Genomic DNA, 18,365 nt, shown 5'->3' with positions numbered 1-18,365 from the left:
AATTAAAGGTAATTCGTTTTCCATCTTTCAAAAAAGGGAATCCTATTAAATATAAATGTTTTTTAGGTAGAAGTAGAGCGTTAAACCAAGTTTTATTTTAAAAAATTCCAGATCGTTGCTGTGTACCGGGATGCAAATCGAATTATGCTGGGGAAGAATATACTACGGTATTTCATTTTCCACATAACGATGAAATAAAGTAGAAATGGCTCCGAAATATCCACAGAGACAATTTTGTACCCACCAAATATTCTGTTGTATGTATTAAACATTTCGAAGAAAATGTCATTATGCGTGAAAGAATAGCGGAAAAGAAGGACGGTTCGGTATTAGCATTAGCAAGGGATCGAGTAAAACTCATCGCTGATGCTGTACCATCTATATTTCCAAATCAACCGAAATATTTTACCAAACAAATTGCTCTTAGAAGAACAGATCCAGAACAAAGATTAACCGAACAGAAGCGCAGGGAAATAAAAAAACGAGAACAACAAGATGCAGCCGATAATATTAGAGATTATGAAAATTTTAAGGTTTGTTTTAAGTTAAAATTTGGTAGCAATTCAGGGTTTGTAGTATTAGAAAGTGATACTTCTACTTATTTAGTTATTAGTAGTTATTAATTTATTGGTAAAATTATTTGTGCGTAATTGTGAAGTAAACTTATCACCTGATTATCTTGGTAAAGATTGTATTTTAAAAAAATGGTCCCAGTTTTTTAAATTACTCCAGTATATGGACCAATTATGTAATGATAATGCTAAACCTGATATAGAATCTGTGATGTTACGTTAAAAAAGAAATAAGCTTAATTGTTAAGACCGATTGTGATATAGTTACAGAAAAAGTGAGACAAAAGCTTTTATTTTTAAAGGAACAGTTTGACTTGGCATTTACAAAAATGCCACGATATCTCCATTTGGGCTAGTACTCTACAATTAACTTTTCCTGGTGCCTATAAAATGTTAAGGGACAGCAATGTGTTAACTATCCCTCATCCGGATAATATAAAAAAACTTTCATTAAGAAGAGGTGCTAGTACTGGTATTACGAACTCGCATGTCAAATATTTGCAAGAAAAGCTAAGACTTTTGAACGACAATGAAAAATATGTAATTTTGATGATGGATGAAATATATGTTAAAGCTGATATAGGGTATAAGGGAGGAAAAATTATAGGTGTATCTTCAAATAATAATTTAGAAGCCGTTACTACAATTCAAGCTTTTATGGTGTCATCTTATTTTTAAAAAAATAAAGATGTAGTGGCGCTACATCCTGTAAAAAAAGTCACAGCTGAATATTTAAATGGACTCCTTTTAGATGTAATTAAGATTCTTACTAGCTCTGGGTATTATGTTATAGCAATTGTATCAGATAATAATCGGGTAAACAGAAAATGTTTCCAAATTTTATGTGGTGGGCAAATAAAAACTAACATTGCAAATCCATTTAATAAAGACAATAAATTTTTTATTTTATTTGACATGGTACATATTTTAAAAAGTATTCGAAATAATTGGTTTAATCAGCGCGATAGCAAACAGACCCTAAACATACGTGGTTTCAATGTGGAAGGCGGAATTGTAAAGCATTTACGTGCTTCTGTCTCTGATTTAACACAAATTTATGCAATGGAATGTGACAAAAATGTTAAAATGGCACCCTCTTTGTCTGCCAAATCTTTGTGGCCCTCTTCAACAGAAAAACAAAACGTAAATCTATGTTTAAAAATTTTTAATGAAAGTAATATTTCAGCTCTTACTTCAATCTTAGAGCAAAATGGCGAAGGAACCGTAGAATTTCTTAAAATAATGTTGAAATGGTGGAATATTGTTAACTGCAAAAATAAACTTTTGGCGCTGACAAAAAGAGGCTCCTCCCGCGAAGCTATATTTAGGAATAATGATGAAAATATTGCATTTTTAAAAAACTTTGTTCAGTGGATAGAAATTTGGAATGAAAAAAATAGAGAAAAGTCTAGTTGTAAAGCTTCTGATGGCAAACTAACAACAGATACCTTTTTTTCCCTTACGCATACTACTAAATCTTTAATAGAATTAGCAGACTACTTACTAAACTTTTTACAATTCGAATATGTTTTATTTGGTAAAATACAATCAGATGACATAGAAGGCAGATTTGGGAAATACCGTAGCATGTCTGGTGGTAACTATCATATTACTGCTACCCAAATTTTAGAATCAGAACACAAATTAAAATTATTAAGCATTTTAAAACTAAACTCATCAAAATTTGGGGAATTTCATGTTAAGGATTTCTTGAATACCTGTACAGAAGAAGATTCTTTTGTAATAAAGCCTATTGATACTTTCGTCTTTAGAGATTTAGATACCGAAGAAATTAATATTACTGAAAATGAAATTCAAGTCTTAATATATATTGGAGGATACATAATACAAAAATCTTTTAAAAAGAAAATTAAATGCCCATGTTGTCAAAATGTTCTGGAAAAGGTATGGCGTTTGATGATACAAATAATCTTGACAGCCGGTATGAATATCTAAAAATATCTGATCGCGGAGGATTAAAATATCCTACGAATTTTTTAATACAATTCTTACTAAAATGCTATACCTGTTTGCAAGTTTTAATTTCAGCAAGGTATGAAACAGAGTTCCTAAAAGTAAATTGCCAAAAATCAGTTCTTATTAACTTAGTGCTAACAGATTTTGAAATATTAGACGAATGTGAAGAATGCGGAATGAAACAAAAACGCTTATTAGAAATCTGCATTTCACACCTTGCAAATGTACTTTTAAATCATTATTCAAAAAAGCTAAATAATGATCTCAGAGAACAAGAGCATAATAAAAATGTTGAACGAAGGCTTAAAAAATTAGGCAGTAAGTAAAATTTAATTTTACTTACCCACTTAAAATACATTTTATAGCAGTTTTTTAGAATAGGTAGTATTTTTTAGTTACCAAAAATGTGATATCTTAGAATTATATTTTTATTTATCTTATGAAAAAGAATGTTTTATTTTATTTTTTGTTATAATGGTTACAAAATCAGAATTTATATTTAAGTGTTGTGTGTTATTTATTTCTTTGTAAAAAATTTACTTGTTTGTGTTATTATGAAATATAAAATATATTATATCTGTACACCACATGAAAAGTCATTATTATTCGAGTTATTATTATTATTATTATTATTATTATTATTATTATTATTATTATTATTATTATTATTATTATTATTATTATTATTATTATTATTATTATTATTATTATTATTATTATTATTATTATTATTATTATTATTATTATTATTATTATTATTATTATTATTATTATTATTATTATTATTATTATTATTATTATTATTATTATTATTATTATTAAGTTAAGTTATAAATACGTTTATTTTATTCTAAAGCAAAAAAGTTCAAATCGCCCATAAAATAATTCACGCTAACTTCGGACGTCTACCGATGCAGAGCAAAACGTGCGCCACGGCCCGATAGATTACGTGGGCCCCGGACTAGCTATATAAACTTTGAATCGTTCTTCCAGCCTTAGCCATTAGGATTCGATGAATAATGGTGTTACATGGTCATATTTTTGCTTACAATAACTAAATTATAACTGAATTTTAGGCAAGCATTTTGTAATTTTTGCAAGCTATATTTATCTCTTTGAGCAAGGGCTGACCAGAATAAAACGCTTCCGTGACTGGTCACTGAGAGGACTAATGATTGAGTTAACTTTAACTTAATGTTAGTTGATAAAATATCTTTATACATGTACAAGACTTTTAGCTTATAGTAAGCTTTTTGTAAAATATTAGAAACATGATATTCAAAATTAAGTTTATTATCGATAAATATACCTAAGTTTTTTTCGTAGCTAGTCGGCTGCAGATTAACTCCCTGGATGGAGACATTCCACACAGGAATCTCAAAAACCAATAGTTTTGACTTAAGAGGCACCTCGGACAAAAATGGAAACTAGACACCTCCACAATAGCATCAAGATCAGAATTTATGTAGGCCAAAATATTTTAATTTGGCAAGCAAAATAGAATGTTCAAGAGCATCAAATGCTTTACTATAGTCTAACAGCACCATTGCGGTAGCTTTTTATTATTCATAGCGCGAAGAATATCATGTTTCCGTACCATGCCAGGATCTGAACCCAGACTGGGTATCAGAAATAATCTTATTATTTATAAAAAAACGTTTTTAATTGCTGGTGCATGGCTGTTTCCAGTATTATGGAAAGGGTAGGCAGGATGCTTGTAGGACGGTAATGTGAGAGTTCAGCAGGGCTATTTACTTTGGAAATGGCTAATAAATCCGCCTTTTTCCATTCGCTGGGAAATCTGGACAACGAAAGAGCCTTATTGATGATGTGTGTGATATAAGGAGTAAGGTAAGGGACTAAAAAATAAATCATCCTAATGCCAATAGCATCAGACCCAATGGAGACAGACTTCATATTAGATATTATGTTCTCAATATCACTCTCACTGATTTCCCTAAACATAAACTTGTTCTCAACATTAGGGTGTACTTTATTAATATAATATTTGGTATTTATTTCATTATTAAGAGGTTATGAATTGCCGACCCCGGTAGCACCGTGGTCTCGGGTTCGAATCCCGGCATGGGCATGGTTGTTTGTGTTTGTCTTATAAAAACAAAACATTGTAGTTTGGAACCCACGTTAAACTGTAGGTTCATAAACAACAATATTGGGCGGCCGTCGAAGAAGGTAATGAATTAGTTTTCGGAATACTATTAATAAAAAAAGAATTAAATTCTCTCTTCTCTCTTGGTGAATCTGGAAGTTTTAAAGGATGCATGAATATTAAAGACATCAGTCACATTTTGCTGAAAAAAGGAAACCATTGCATCCACATCAGACAGATTAAATATATCTTGCCAATTTATACTAAAAATATCATTAAGAAAGTCCACAAAAACGAAATTGGAATATTCTCGATAGGCATGAAAGGATACGGGAGAGCGTGTTTTTTGCAACTTTTATTCGGTGTAAACCAAACAGTGATCAGAAATGGCGTCCATGTTGATTACTTGGACATCAGCCGACAGACCTGAATCTGAGGTAACAATAACATCAATCAATTTAAGTGCAGTGGCAGAAAAACGAGTAGGAGTTCGAACAAGTTGTGCCAAATTATATTTATTGAAAAGTTTACTGAAAGCAGTACATCCAAGACTGTCGACTTATCCACATTCAAATCCCCACCAAATACAAAAAGATCAACCTCAAGCAAAAAACTAACAATAGCATTTTCCAAATCATCAGTACACGAATTAAGGTTTATGTTAGGTGGCCGGTACGGTGATCCAAAACATATAATCCTACCATTCTAATAACAATAAGCCTAATCATAATATAAGCAGTGCCTCGATTCTCTTATTGAATATTCAGTGTTTGAGGAATAAATGCGATACTTTGTATTTATTTTTGGATAGTTTAGTATTGTCAGATTTAGTTTTAATGACTGAACATTGGCTTAAGCCTGGTGAATGCTTTCTTCTTCCTAAATTTATGCTAGTATCTATTAGTTCTAGGGAAAACTTTATTTATAGTGGTACCCTTATTTCATTAAAAAGTAATACTGCCTTCAATAGTGTATTTATATCATAAGCAAATTTGACCATTTAAGGGGTTTGAATTCTCAATATGTTTTTGTAAGCAGCTTAACCTTATTTTATGTGTCTATCATTCTCCTTAAGGTTCAGTAAATGATTTTTTTGAACGCATAGATGAAGTTTTATTAAATAATACTTATTGTCCTAAGAATGTTTTAGCAGGAATTTTAATATTAATTTTTTGGTTAAAAATTGAGTTAATAGGGTGCGTTTCTCGAATGTTTTAAATACATATGGCCTTGTTATGCACATTAACGAGCCGACTCAGATCACAGATATATTTTCCACTGTAATTGACTATTTCTGTAAAAATTTTGATAACACAACATGGTCAGTTTTAAATGCAGCAATATCTCTGGCCATGAGGCGGTAAGCTGCAATATCATTTATATCGAAGTTAAAACGCTACAATATTCTTTGAACAAAACTTTGACCTACCCTTCTTTTTTTATTTAAATAGTAATCTTACCTTCCTGTGTAAACAAATCCGGACTGTGCCCAGCACTGTCCGGAGTTCCAAGTCGCTTCGATCCAATTGGTCCCAAATCAATAGGCTTATAAGGTTCAACGTACATCGTTGGTTTGCATGTGGGTTTGCTGCTGGGCTTAAAAGAACTTGGATTTACTTTAATCGGAGTTTTTTCTAGTTTCTCTAAAGTGTCATCTTCGGCGCAAGTTTGGGGCGATTCCGAATCGTGTGTGGATTCTGGAGTTTGATCGTGGCAGTTGTCGGTCCGCGCAACAACATCACTTAAAAAAGATTATTTATTTCTCTTAAATTGCTCTTTATGTTTTGAGTACAAAAAATCTATAAACTCGTTAAATACTTACCTAAAACGTGCTTTACTTTCACACCAACTACTGTTTGAAGTCGTAGTTGCCGGTAAAGGAATGTAAAATTCTGGTTGATTGTTTGTCTCTCTTTCATTGACAGATTCGCTTGTGCTACTCGTATTTTTTCGTTCTAAATTATTTTTCTTTCTGCTAGATTGTACATCTTTACGGTGCTCTTTATTGAATTTGGGATCTCGTCTACGTTTTTCCCTATAAAAATATTATTTTAATATTTTATTTTGAATTAAGAAAATTGATCTCAGACAAAAATAGTATTTCTACATGCTGCAAAAAATATTTATTCTGGAATATTTTAAATATAACTCAAATATTTTCGCGCGATATGTTCAAAATGCGTGCCACAGGATCATCTAGATCTTCAGAAACACATATATTAGAAACGAAGAACTAATAATCATAATAATACATTTATTTACCAAAACTTTACAATTCATCACAAATAAGTATTTGTTACGGACAATGATGAAAATCCGGTCATTAACGATATCGACCGGTTATTATCGCATATGTCCCGACTGCATCGGATACTAACGATAATAACCGGGCGATAACGTAAGCATCCAAGTAACATCAGCTTTGTTCGCGGTGACAGTCCTGGACACGTTCAGAATTATAATTATCAGAATTATACTTCGCATGCCTATTGTTAAAAAGAGCGTCCGCGGTGACCAGTCCTGAACTTCTAGTTCGAAATCCTGCCGTTCGCAGATGTTTTGTTACTTGTTCAGGATTAATCCGTAACTAGTTCAATCGATCCTTGGACTCTTATTAAAATTTTGAGTTCTGGACTTGCGCAGTCGATTTTTAATGACATATTTGATGCATGTTGACTGTTACCAAAGAAAATAATAGTAAACTATAGAAAACCCATCCCGTGTAAATTTTTTGACCACCTAAAAGGATCTCCGCTTTTCGAGCGAGGATCCATCGGTGAAATTACGCGTTGAAATATGGCCGATCGCTTGGCTGTGTTGCAAAATTTAATTTGGCGGCTGCGACTCGGCTGAGCAACACAATATTATTTTTGTTATTCGCTCTTGTGACGGACGTATCGATACAGGTTATCAACACCGGCAAAGCTCTCCGTTGATTTTTGACAAAACTTATTTACAAATAATTCTGTTATTTTTTTTTAAATTTTGTCACTGGTTCTGTAATACATAATGTCGGGCAATGTATGCCAATATTATGACTGTATGCGAACTAGAAGAGAGAATCCTACGTTAAAGATGTTTAAATTTCCTTATAAAAATCCAAGTATTTGCGAACGTTGGATTTTAAATTGCGGTAAGTCCTAGAGTTCTATAAACATACTTAATCTTAACAGTGCCTTAGTAAGTAAGTACAGGGTGTTCCATTTAAGAGGAAAAACGGCATATTTTTTTACTTTCCCGGTATATTAAAAAAAATTGAAGATTGCCCATCGACGTATTTTAACTCATGGGTCTTTAACTGTGGGTCCTAGAAGAGCCAGGTATAAATACGTGTATTTTTACGCAAAGTTACAGCTGAATACCTGTGAAATGAACATCACCTTCAATCTATATCTATCTCAAGTTTTAATTGGGAACTATTCGGCAATGAAAATTACAGTTAACCAAAAACTATAATTTTCTGACTTTTAGGTAAATGAAAAATGTGTAAGGTGGTAAAACTATGAGGTGATGTACAAAGTTAATTTTTGAATACTGACAATTAAATTTAAAGAATAAAAATATATAATACCGGTTTAAATAGTCATATACAATAATTACTTTGAGATAAAGCCTTAAAAATAGTACCATAACAAATAATAATAGTTATTTATTAGAGTAAAATAGGCGTTTTAAAATTACTGCCTTCGCTAAAGCTCGTGTAGTAAACTTCATCATTTTACTCCCTATTAATCATTTTACTGCCTCATCTGTAAAAGTCAATAAAGTGAACTTTTTGAGTGAAGGCGAAAAATATATTATTTTATTTTAATATACTGAATCTTCTGATCTTGACCAACTTTAAAGTATACAAACCCAAAAATTAGAAAGATAAATTGTAACCTAGGTAGGTAGGTATTATATGATACCGATTTTGGGGAAGTTTGAGGATGGGATCGTTGATATAAATATTTTTGATAGAATTTCTCTTTTGCGCGCCATCCTGAAAAATAAACACTTGTGTGAGAGACATCTTGCGGACAGCGCTTTTCGGACGGAAAAACGGCGTTATTTAAAAACAAATGCAATACCCTACGTATATTTCCCAACAGATGAACATTTAAAAGTACTATCACCAGAAAGGACCTATTCGGGGAAAAAACGGGCTTTACCTACAGACAGTCTGACAACCAACGAAAATGTAAAGAAAAAATTACATCTAAACGAAGGCGATCATAATACAAAAAAACTAGAGGAAATAATTAAACTTCCAAATCATACAATGACGCCAAGAAAATGAATGTTAAAACAACAAATAAAAATTCTCGGAAGTAAAAAAAAAAATAAATTCCGTATGCGACTTTTACAGTTAAAACAAAAAAATAATAAATCTTTAATTTCAAAAGTAATGCCGTTGTTAATATTTCTATCAGTAGTACCAAAAACATTTATTTTGATGCAATTAAATGGACAGTCTAGAAAAAAATGGAACAACAGGGAAAAAGAAGTGTCTGTCTCAATTTTTTATAAATCTCCTGCGGCATATATGTTTTTGAGACGTAAAGGTTTTATTTTACCGTCCGTTTCAACAATACGAAGATGGATGAGCGAAAATTTATTTAAAACAGATATTGACAACGGTTTAAAGTATCATCTTAAAAAAAAATGTGAGGGTATGACCAAAAATGAAAAAAAATGTGTGTTAGTCTTTGACGAGGTTAGCATTAAAAAACTAATTGAATACAACAAAAAACTCGATCTCATTGAAGGATTTGAAGATTTAGGTGTCTTAGGGCGTTCCTCAAAAAAAGCAACACATGCTCTCGTATTTTGGATTAAAGGCCTATATAAGAATTGGAAACTTCCGATATCCTATTATTTTTTAAACCATAAAAGTTTTTTCATAAAAATAATATAGGTACTAGTAATGTTTCTTTGATTTTGTTATTTAAAATGTTTGTGAGAATTATTTTCTATTAAAACATATTCCTGCACTTTGTTCCTAATTACCTTCAAATGTCAACTTTAAAGATTAAGGCCTTATCAATAATAATTCTGCGATGCGGTACAAAGACAAATCAATGCAAAAAATGCCAAAAATTAAGTCTTATAGATTTGGAATCGTTTTGTTTTTCTAGGCACGTGCATTTTTTTTTAAATTTTAGCGTTTGAAATAATAATAGAGAAATTTTAATTTTAATGCGAACAAAACCAAATGCACATAATGCAGGCGACAAAACCTCACTATATATTAAGGCCCAAGCAATTTTATCTCAGTGTATCTAAATAAATAAGGCAAAAAACATAGTCACGCGTTTCTAATAATAAGTTAAATCAATATGTTAAGAATAAACTAAAAATTAATTAAAACATCCATTTTCCCAAAACTTAATTTTTGCGAATACCTTGTTCTGCCTTTATACGGCGCGGCGCGAGAGAATTATATAAAATTTAAAATGTTATCAGTAATGGCAACGTCGCTTCGATTCTTACACGGTTAGCGCATAAAATATTCTTATTTGGAAGCATTGATGTCTCCTTGTCGGTTCACAGCTTGCCATTTACGTGGGTTATCTATTCGTTAGCATAATTATCTTTGCTCTTACTGTACTATTTTTGTGTTTATTTTCCAGTAAGTGGTGCTTATTTTGTTTTACTTTTAATTTACAGCCAATAATAGTTACTGTTACAAATAATAATTGCTTGTGCTACTGTTTTTTATTAGTTTTATGGGTAGTTTAATGCTTAAATACCAATTCCCGTTTTAATTAAATCGATTTTGTTTTAGATTAATTGTCCATGATAAAATGACCATGTCTGAGTTACCTTTACTAGTTAGTTTTACCATGGCCCATTTTTTAAATTTAGTTGCAAACCGTCTATACGAAAACACTTTTCACGAGCGTTCGCAGATATCATTTAAATAATTTCGTAATAGTCTTTTCAACTTCGTGTCTTTTTGACTAAAAATCATTTCTAAAATATAAACTTACCTAACAGCACTAAAATATCCATATAATGTTTTATCGTCTCCCTTATAATCATTTGGTTCCGTATCTTTACTTTGGTCAGGAAGCGTAGACGTTTTCCCATTTCTTCTTAGTTTACTATTAACAAAACTAACGTGCTTAATTTTAGCTTCTGGATTATCTTTAGAGTCACCTCCTGTTTGTGATAAAATATTCACTCTTCGTTTTGACCAGCTAACTCTTTGATTTTCCTTGTCTATCTACAAAATTATTAATACATATTGATAAAAAAAGCAACGATTTATGGCAATTCATTAAAATAATTATAATAACTAAACAGCGAAACAAATATTCCTAAACTCACAAATAGTATTTATACGGAGTTAATATTTGTTCGTAAAAACTTTATTTTTTTCAACATAACTTTCAAAGCCCTGTGGGATGGTGTGGTTTTCATTGCTCTCATTATGTTGAGCCATTCTTTAAACATGGTCTAGTTTTCGACGAATTGTGGCCTGATCCACTTATCCAGATAATAGCGCCTTACGTTAGCATAGCTCTTATGATAGCTGTGCAGATCCACATAACTCTCTTCCGGGAGGAGCCTCAAGTCTTGCCTATTATGGGCTTACACTGCTCGTAAGAGTTATATGCTTTCTGATATTTTTTGTAATGTCATAAAATCAGGAGCTAGGTTGCAGTAGAGTTTGTTTATAACCCGAGTTTTGGATAATAAAATAACTAAAGTAAATTGCAATGGAATAGTTAAAAATAGCGCAAGGCGTCAAACGGCCAAAAAAATTATATAAGCAGACATATCTAGAGCGCGGTTTGGAGGTCGAATTGTGGCAATGTTGGCAAGTCCGTATTCACAACATTTTAGGTTGTGAATACTGATAAACTGAACACTTATTTAAATTATTATACGCATAAATATAACACTTATTTAAATATTAATTAAGTAGAAGAATTCCTAACTAACAACAGAAAAGATGATGAAGTCTCGGTTAGACAACTCGGAGCAAGCCGCTAAACGTAATTCCCTGCAGATTTGTGGCTACAAAGAAAAGGTTAACGAAAATCTGGCGACAGACTTGACCAATTTCCTTCAAGAGCATATAGGAGTCTCGTGTACTGCTAAGGACATTAATTACGTATTTCGTCTTCCAAAGAACAATAATGAAAATCTACCACCAATTATAGTAGATTTCACTAGCAACCTGAAGAGAAATGAACTTCTTATGGAAAAAAAGAAGCTGAAAGATCAACAAGTATCTATATTTGAAGATTTAACTCCCCAAAGATACAAGGCATTTCTTGAAGCGAAGAAAAAGTATGGCCCTAGTAATGTCTGGACAACTTCTGGTAAGATTTTTCGTTGGAACCCAGCAACCTCACAAAAGATATGTATAAGTGATTTTTGAATTCATTCATTTGTTAGTTTTTTGCCTGAGGTTGATCTTTTGGTGTTTGGTGGGGATTTGAATGTGGATATTTTTCAAGTCGACAGTCCTGGATGTACTACTCTCAGTAAACTTTTCAATAAATATAATTTGGCACAACTTGTTCGAACTCCTACTCGTTTTTCTGCCACTGCACTTAAATTGATTGATGTTATTGTTACCTCAGATCCAGGTCTGTCGGCTGATGTCCAAGTAATCAACATGGACGATATTTCTGATCACTGTTTGGTTTACACCGAATTAATGTTGCAAAAAACACGCCCTCCCGTATCCTTTCATACCTATCGAGATTATTCCAATTTCGTTTTTGTGGACTTTCTTAATGACATTTTTTGTATAAATCGGCAAGATATATTTAATCTGACTGATGTGGATGAAATGGTTTCCTTTTTTCAGAAAAATGTGACCGATGTGTTTAATATTCATGCACCTTTTAAAACTTCAAGATTCACCAAGGCCAGAGCCCCTTGGATAACTGATAATATACGTTTTATGATAAAATTGCGACGAAAAGCGCTTTCAAAGTATAAAAAATTAAAAACTGAGAACTCTTTTAGTGAATATAAGCAAATTAGAAATATGGTAACAAGCGCAGTTCGAAATGAAAAAAAAATCTTTACTAAATTATAAATTTAAAGAGGATTCAGCCTTATTTTGGAAAACTTTGAAGTGTTTAATATAACACCTAAAAATTCAAAGTTACTAGCTCACTCCAATACTGTTATCGATGCTGAATAATTTAATTCTTTTTTATTAATACTATTTCGAAAACTAATTCATTACCTATTAATAATGAAATAAATACCAAATATATTAATAAAGTACAACCTAATGTTGAAAACAAATTTAAGTTGAGAATATAATATCTAATAAAGTCTGTCTCCATTGGGTCTGATGATATTGGCATTAAGATGATTTCTTTTTTAGTCCCTTACCTTACTCCTTATATCACACACATCATCAATAAGGCTCTTTCGTTATCTAGATTTCCCAGCGAATGTAAAAAGGCGAATTTATTACCCATTCTCAAGGTAAATATCCCTGTTGAGCTCTCACATTACCGTCCTATAAGCATCCTACCTACCCTTTCCAAAATACTAGAAAAAGCCATGCACCAGCAATTCAAAACGTTTTTTATAAATAATAAAATTATTCCAGATACCCAATCTGGGTTCAGATCCCGGCATGGTACGGAAACAGCACTATTGCATGTATGCGATGATATTCTTCGCGCTATGGATAATAAAAAAGCTACTGCTCTGGTGCTGTTAGACTATAGTAAAGCATTTGATACTCTTGATCATTCTATTTTGCTTGCCAAATTAAAATATTTTGGCCTACACGACTCAGCTTTGTATCTTCTTTGTGATTATTTGGCTAATAGAGTGCAAAGAGTACGTCTCGGCTCAGCATTTTCGCAATATGTAGTTATTGGCCAGGGACTTCCGCAGGTAGTATTTTGGGACCACTTCTGTGTTCAGTTTAGACGTCTGATTTTCTTGAATTTCTTAAAACACGCAAGTCGCATCAATACGCGGATGATGTTCAATTGTATCACTCATTTTCAATTAATCAAATTAATACCGCCATAGGGAATATAAATTCTGATCTTGATGCTATTGTGCAGGTGTCTAGTTTCCATAAGCTGGCTCTTAATGCTGCTAAGTCAAAACTATTGGTTTTTGGGATTCCTGTGTGGAATGATTTGGGCGTGAATGTCTCCATCCAGGGAGTTAATCTGCAGCCGACTAGCTGCGAAAAAAACTTAGGTATATTTATCGATAATATACTTAATTTTGAATATAATGTTTCTAATATTTTACAAAAAGCTTACTATAAACTAAAAGTCTTGTACATGTCTAAAGATTTTTTTATCAACTAACATTAAGTTAAAGTTAACTCAGTAGTCCTCTCAGTGATCAGTTATGGAAGCGTTTTATTCTGGCCAGCCCTTGCTCAAAGAGATAAATATAGCTTGCAAAAGTTACAAAATGCTTGCCCAAAATTTAGTTATTGTAAGCAAAAATATGACCATGTAACACCATTATTTATCGAATCTCAATGGCTAAGGCTGGAAGAACGATTCAAAGTTTATATGGCTAGTCTCATGACTCTCATGTAACTGTCCACAGTGGAGTCCCCAGGTACTTGTATCAGAAGCTGCTAAGCTGCAGTAGCATTCATGGTCGTGATATGCGTCATTTTAAAAATTTTTGTGTCCCAAAGCATAGAACTACCAAATTTCAAGCCTCATTTAGCTATACCGGTGTTAAAATCTATAATGCGTTGCCTCATGATCTGAAGTGTAAGCACTCACTCGCTTCCTTCAAAAAAGCTGCCAAACTCCATTTTAATAGTAGTTTATAGTTTAGTATTTTACGAAAGTCATGTTTTTTTCTTATTTTCGCTTTTTGGTTGACTATATTACTTGATTAAATGTATGACATGATTATGTCTGTGTAGGATCGTTTTGTTTTATAAGCTTAATTATAGTTACTAATTTATAGTTTGAACTTATATATATATTATTTTGAAGTACTATTTTTAAGTGTGCGGTTAGATAGAGTAGCCATAGGCTAGATCTCGCTGCATTTATAATTGTTATTGTAATTTTTTATTTCCGTAATATAAAGGCATATTTATTTATTTATTTATTTATTATACCTGGAGGATCAATGGATCTAGGTGTCCCTGGTATCTGGAAATCAAATCAGGAGAAAGAGCCGTGCTATATAATGTAATCATTGGTTACATATACAATATATTAGAGTTGATAGTCAAGAATATAACGCGATTCAATCCTAGGAAGACAAAGTCATGTGGTTCTCATGGAGTCAAAATTTAAAAATTATGCCTTGAAAAAACTCACTTCAAAATTACTAGCAGAGAAATTGAGTTTAAAATAAACCCAACAATGGCAAATGCACTAATTAAATTCTGTAAAGAAACAGGAAAAAACGCCAAATAATAATCAAAAGTGACCCAAAGAAAAACCTTCATGCCAAGCAGACACTAGGAGAAAAGTATGAGCTGCACATTAGAATTAAAATCATTGGGGTGAATAATAACTACAATAATAGAGAAGAATTAATAAATGATTTAAAAATACTAAATAGACACATATAAATTAATAATGATAAGCTAAAAATTAATTTCAGCTTACAATCGAAGAATAGAAAGAAATGGACCATATTTGCAGAAACATCTGGTATTACTTTTGTTAAAAAAACTAGTTAACTCAGAGCCAGATATAATATAAAGGACTTGTCTAGTGTATAAAGCCATTATAAGATGTTTCAGATGTGGTGTATTTGGACACAAGATCGCAACTTGTGGTAAAGAACAAATTTATTGAAAAAAATTGACCTAATACAATCCCTCAAGGCACTGTATTAGGGCAGTTTTTCTTTAACGCTTATATAAATCCCCTCTAATAGTTATTGTTAAATGGAAAAGTTTTAGCATACACTGATGACATCGCACTAATATTCTCTACCGATACGTGGCATGAAGACTAGACAATTAGTAATAAGAAATATAGAACTTGTTATACGTTTTTAGTACAATTATAAATTAACGTTAAGTATTAGCAAGACAAATTATGCAGCTTTTTCCATGTCAATTATAAGCCGTCCATATTATCAAAAAATAATTTCTCCTGGACTGACTGAACCCCAAAAAAAAAACTCACACAAATTTGTGATTTTCATGTTCAGCAATCACTTAGACCAACTTAAATAAATTATAAACTATAAAATAAAGATTATGATGTTTAAACCCAAACTTAACTCTACAGCACTTACACTACCGCTCAAAAGCATTTGCCCACCATGTATTCTTTTTAATATTTTAAATTAGATACAAAAATATTATCTTTATACCTATATTTAGATTGTATCTCTTTTGTAAATTGCATATATGCTTAAATAGCATACTTATCAACTATGGTTCGTTGAAAAACACTGAGTATTTAATTAATATAATATTATAATGTTAGGAAATTCACCAGAGAAGGGACTTTTATTAGCAACAAACCTCGATCGGGAAGGCCAAAGGCAACAAGTTCAAAGGAGGATTTAAATATTATAATTACAAGCAAACGCAGTAGACACCTTACCGCCCCTGAAATTACAGCAAAAATCAACAAGGAGCGTAAAAAGCGGTCAGTGTTTCGACAGCAAAACGGCGATTTTATAATGCTGGTCCTAAAGGACGTTTAGCTGTATCAAAACCGCTACTGAAGGATGTTAATAAGAAGAAAAGACTCGAGTGGGCCCAATCACACAAAGAATGGACCATTGATCTGCCGTACTTTGGCAAAAGCTAGTAACTATAATTTAGAGAAGTTTTTAGGAGAGCGCGTTTTCTTAAATGGCTTAGACTTTTTTTACAATAAGTTTTTTAATTTACCTGTTAGGCATTTCCTTTAACATTTTTGGTAGAAAATTTATAGATGTAAAGAAAAACATTAAAAATAAAGTAATTTGACTGTTAATGCGAGTTACTATGTTTTGTTCAGATTTAAATATTTAGAATATTGACAAAAATAAGTACGCAAAAACTAGCAACTTTAGTCGCAAGAAAAAAATTTCCTATTTTCAAATAATATAATAAAGTAAAATATAGTAAATAGTAGGTAATAACTAAAGTCAAGTAATTTTTATATCAAATATTTTATTACTTCTTTGGAATGGCATTGTAAATAAATAATTTTAGGTTTCTGAAAAAGTACACAAATCGCGCGACTCATCATTTGATGGTAAATAAGTCCAAAAAATTTTTTTTCATTCATCGTCGAATAAGGGACGAAGTGTGTTTAGAATATTTTTCTTTTTTTTTTTGTATTTATTCCCAAAGGTTCCAAATATGGTTCTGCTGGTAGCTTAACTTCAAATTTATTTTTTAAAAAACTTGTTTCAATAAAAACATCATCAAAGACTTTTTTTTATGAAAAAAAGCTGTTAGAGCCTTTTCGAAATTGAACGACCTTACGAGAGTCAAGAAGAGGAATGTTGTTATTTTTTCGTTGTTTGCACCCGTCTGTAAATGGGAAAAAATCGGAAATATTAAGTTTTAAACATTTGGTTTTTTTTGAAGATTTTTCTATTATGTTTAAAAGTTGATCATAATCGTAAATATTGGGATATTTTTTCATCTCTGTGCTTATTCGGCCATGAACGGAATCGGCAGCCATATAGGAATGACCCGGTTCAAAATATTTTAAAGTAATTTCATCTGGCCCCCATTCTGAATTTACGAAGCAAACAAATGAAGAAAAGAGGGTCCAGTTTTTATTCTGGGCTGAACAGTTATCTACCCAGAACGTAAATTTTGTTATTTCGTTGCTCAGACTTCTAATCAAATTAAAGTATGCCGATGCCACGTCAGAAGCACATCTTCCTCTAAATGCCTCATGCTACATAACACAGATGTTGCCGTCATCTTGCAGAGAGGCAAAAGTTTCATTAAAAGCAACGAGCCTGTAAATAAAAATTAACTAAAATCATAAAAAAATATATTTTAGGGCGCCGTACCTAGACCAAAAATGTCAAACAAAAAAAAAATTTTTGGTTGACATTTTTGGAAGAAGTAACACTTTCTGCATATCAACGCTAAAAACTTTCTCATTTGGACTAAGAACTTTGGCTTTATTCGCTTGGTATGCCTGTCTAGCTTCTGTGTAAAACATTTCATGATCGGAATATTTGGTACACGTTTTACATTTACAATCTGAATTAGTCTCATTATTTTTGTGAGATTTGTAAATTTGGCAAGTACCACACTCATCTTGCGAAGGTCGAGAAAATCCAATATTTTGTTGCTTAAATACACTTCTATACAGATCATAACTAACTTTTTGTCCCAAATCAGAAAAATCCTTCCACAGGAAAGATACTGTTAGATCTGGAGGCAAGCATCGCCTGTTTGGGGAATGTTTAAGGTTGTAATGTGAAACAACAGGATTAAAAGTGTTGATGTGATTAATTATTGCAGTTTCGTGATCGAATTTTTTAGAGCTTAAAATAGTTCTGGCAATAAGACCTCTATTATGTTTTGTTTTGGCAACTCCGTTTTCGGAATTTCTTTTTTCTCTTAAATGAGCGGTGATCATTCCATCAGACTTTAGACCAAGTGTCTGCAAGAACATTGTTTTGCATACCTGCAGGTCTTCAATTAGATTGGTACCAGATTGCATATCATTCTTTATTGGTAAAAAATATCGAAGGGAATAATTTCTATTTGATGGTATTGCCTCTTGTACCCTGGTTTTAACACCAAATTGCTTAACGTGCGA

General features: G+C 31.9%; 1 protein-coding gene across 1 annotated transcript in view; it reads right to left on the bottom strand.

Annotated features, from left to right (window-relative positions):
- Positions 1-18,365, bottom strand: part of LOC126744583 (transmembrane protein 131) — a 141,180-nt gene that overhangs the window by 38,108 nt on the left and 84,707 nt on the right. Inside the window, exons 19-21 of the mRNA XM_050452056.1 lie at positions 10,632-10,867; positions 6,482-6,694; positions 6,120-6,400 (exon numbers count right to left, since the gene is read on the bottom strand). Of these exons, the coding sequence (XP_050308013.1) occupies positions 6,120-6,400; positions 6,482-6,694; positions 10,632-10,867 (730 nt within the window). The remainder of the gene's footprint in view (positions 1-6,119; positions 6,401-6,481; positions 6,695-10,631; positions 10,868-18,365) is intronic.

This window comes from Anthonomus grandis, chromosome 14 (genome assembly GCF_022605725.1).
Source record: "Anthonomus grandis grandis chromosome 14, icAntGran1.3, whole genome shotgun sequence".
NCBI classification, from domain to species: Eukaryota; Metazoa; Arthropoda; class Insecta; order Coleoptera; family Curculionidae; genus Anthonomus; species Anthonomus grandis.
The sequence above is the reverse complement of the archived record's forward strand: the minus strand, read 5'-3'. Positions and strand labels throughout refer to the sequence as shown.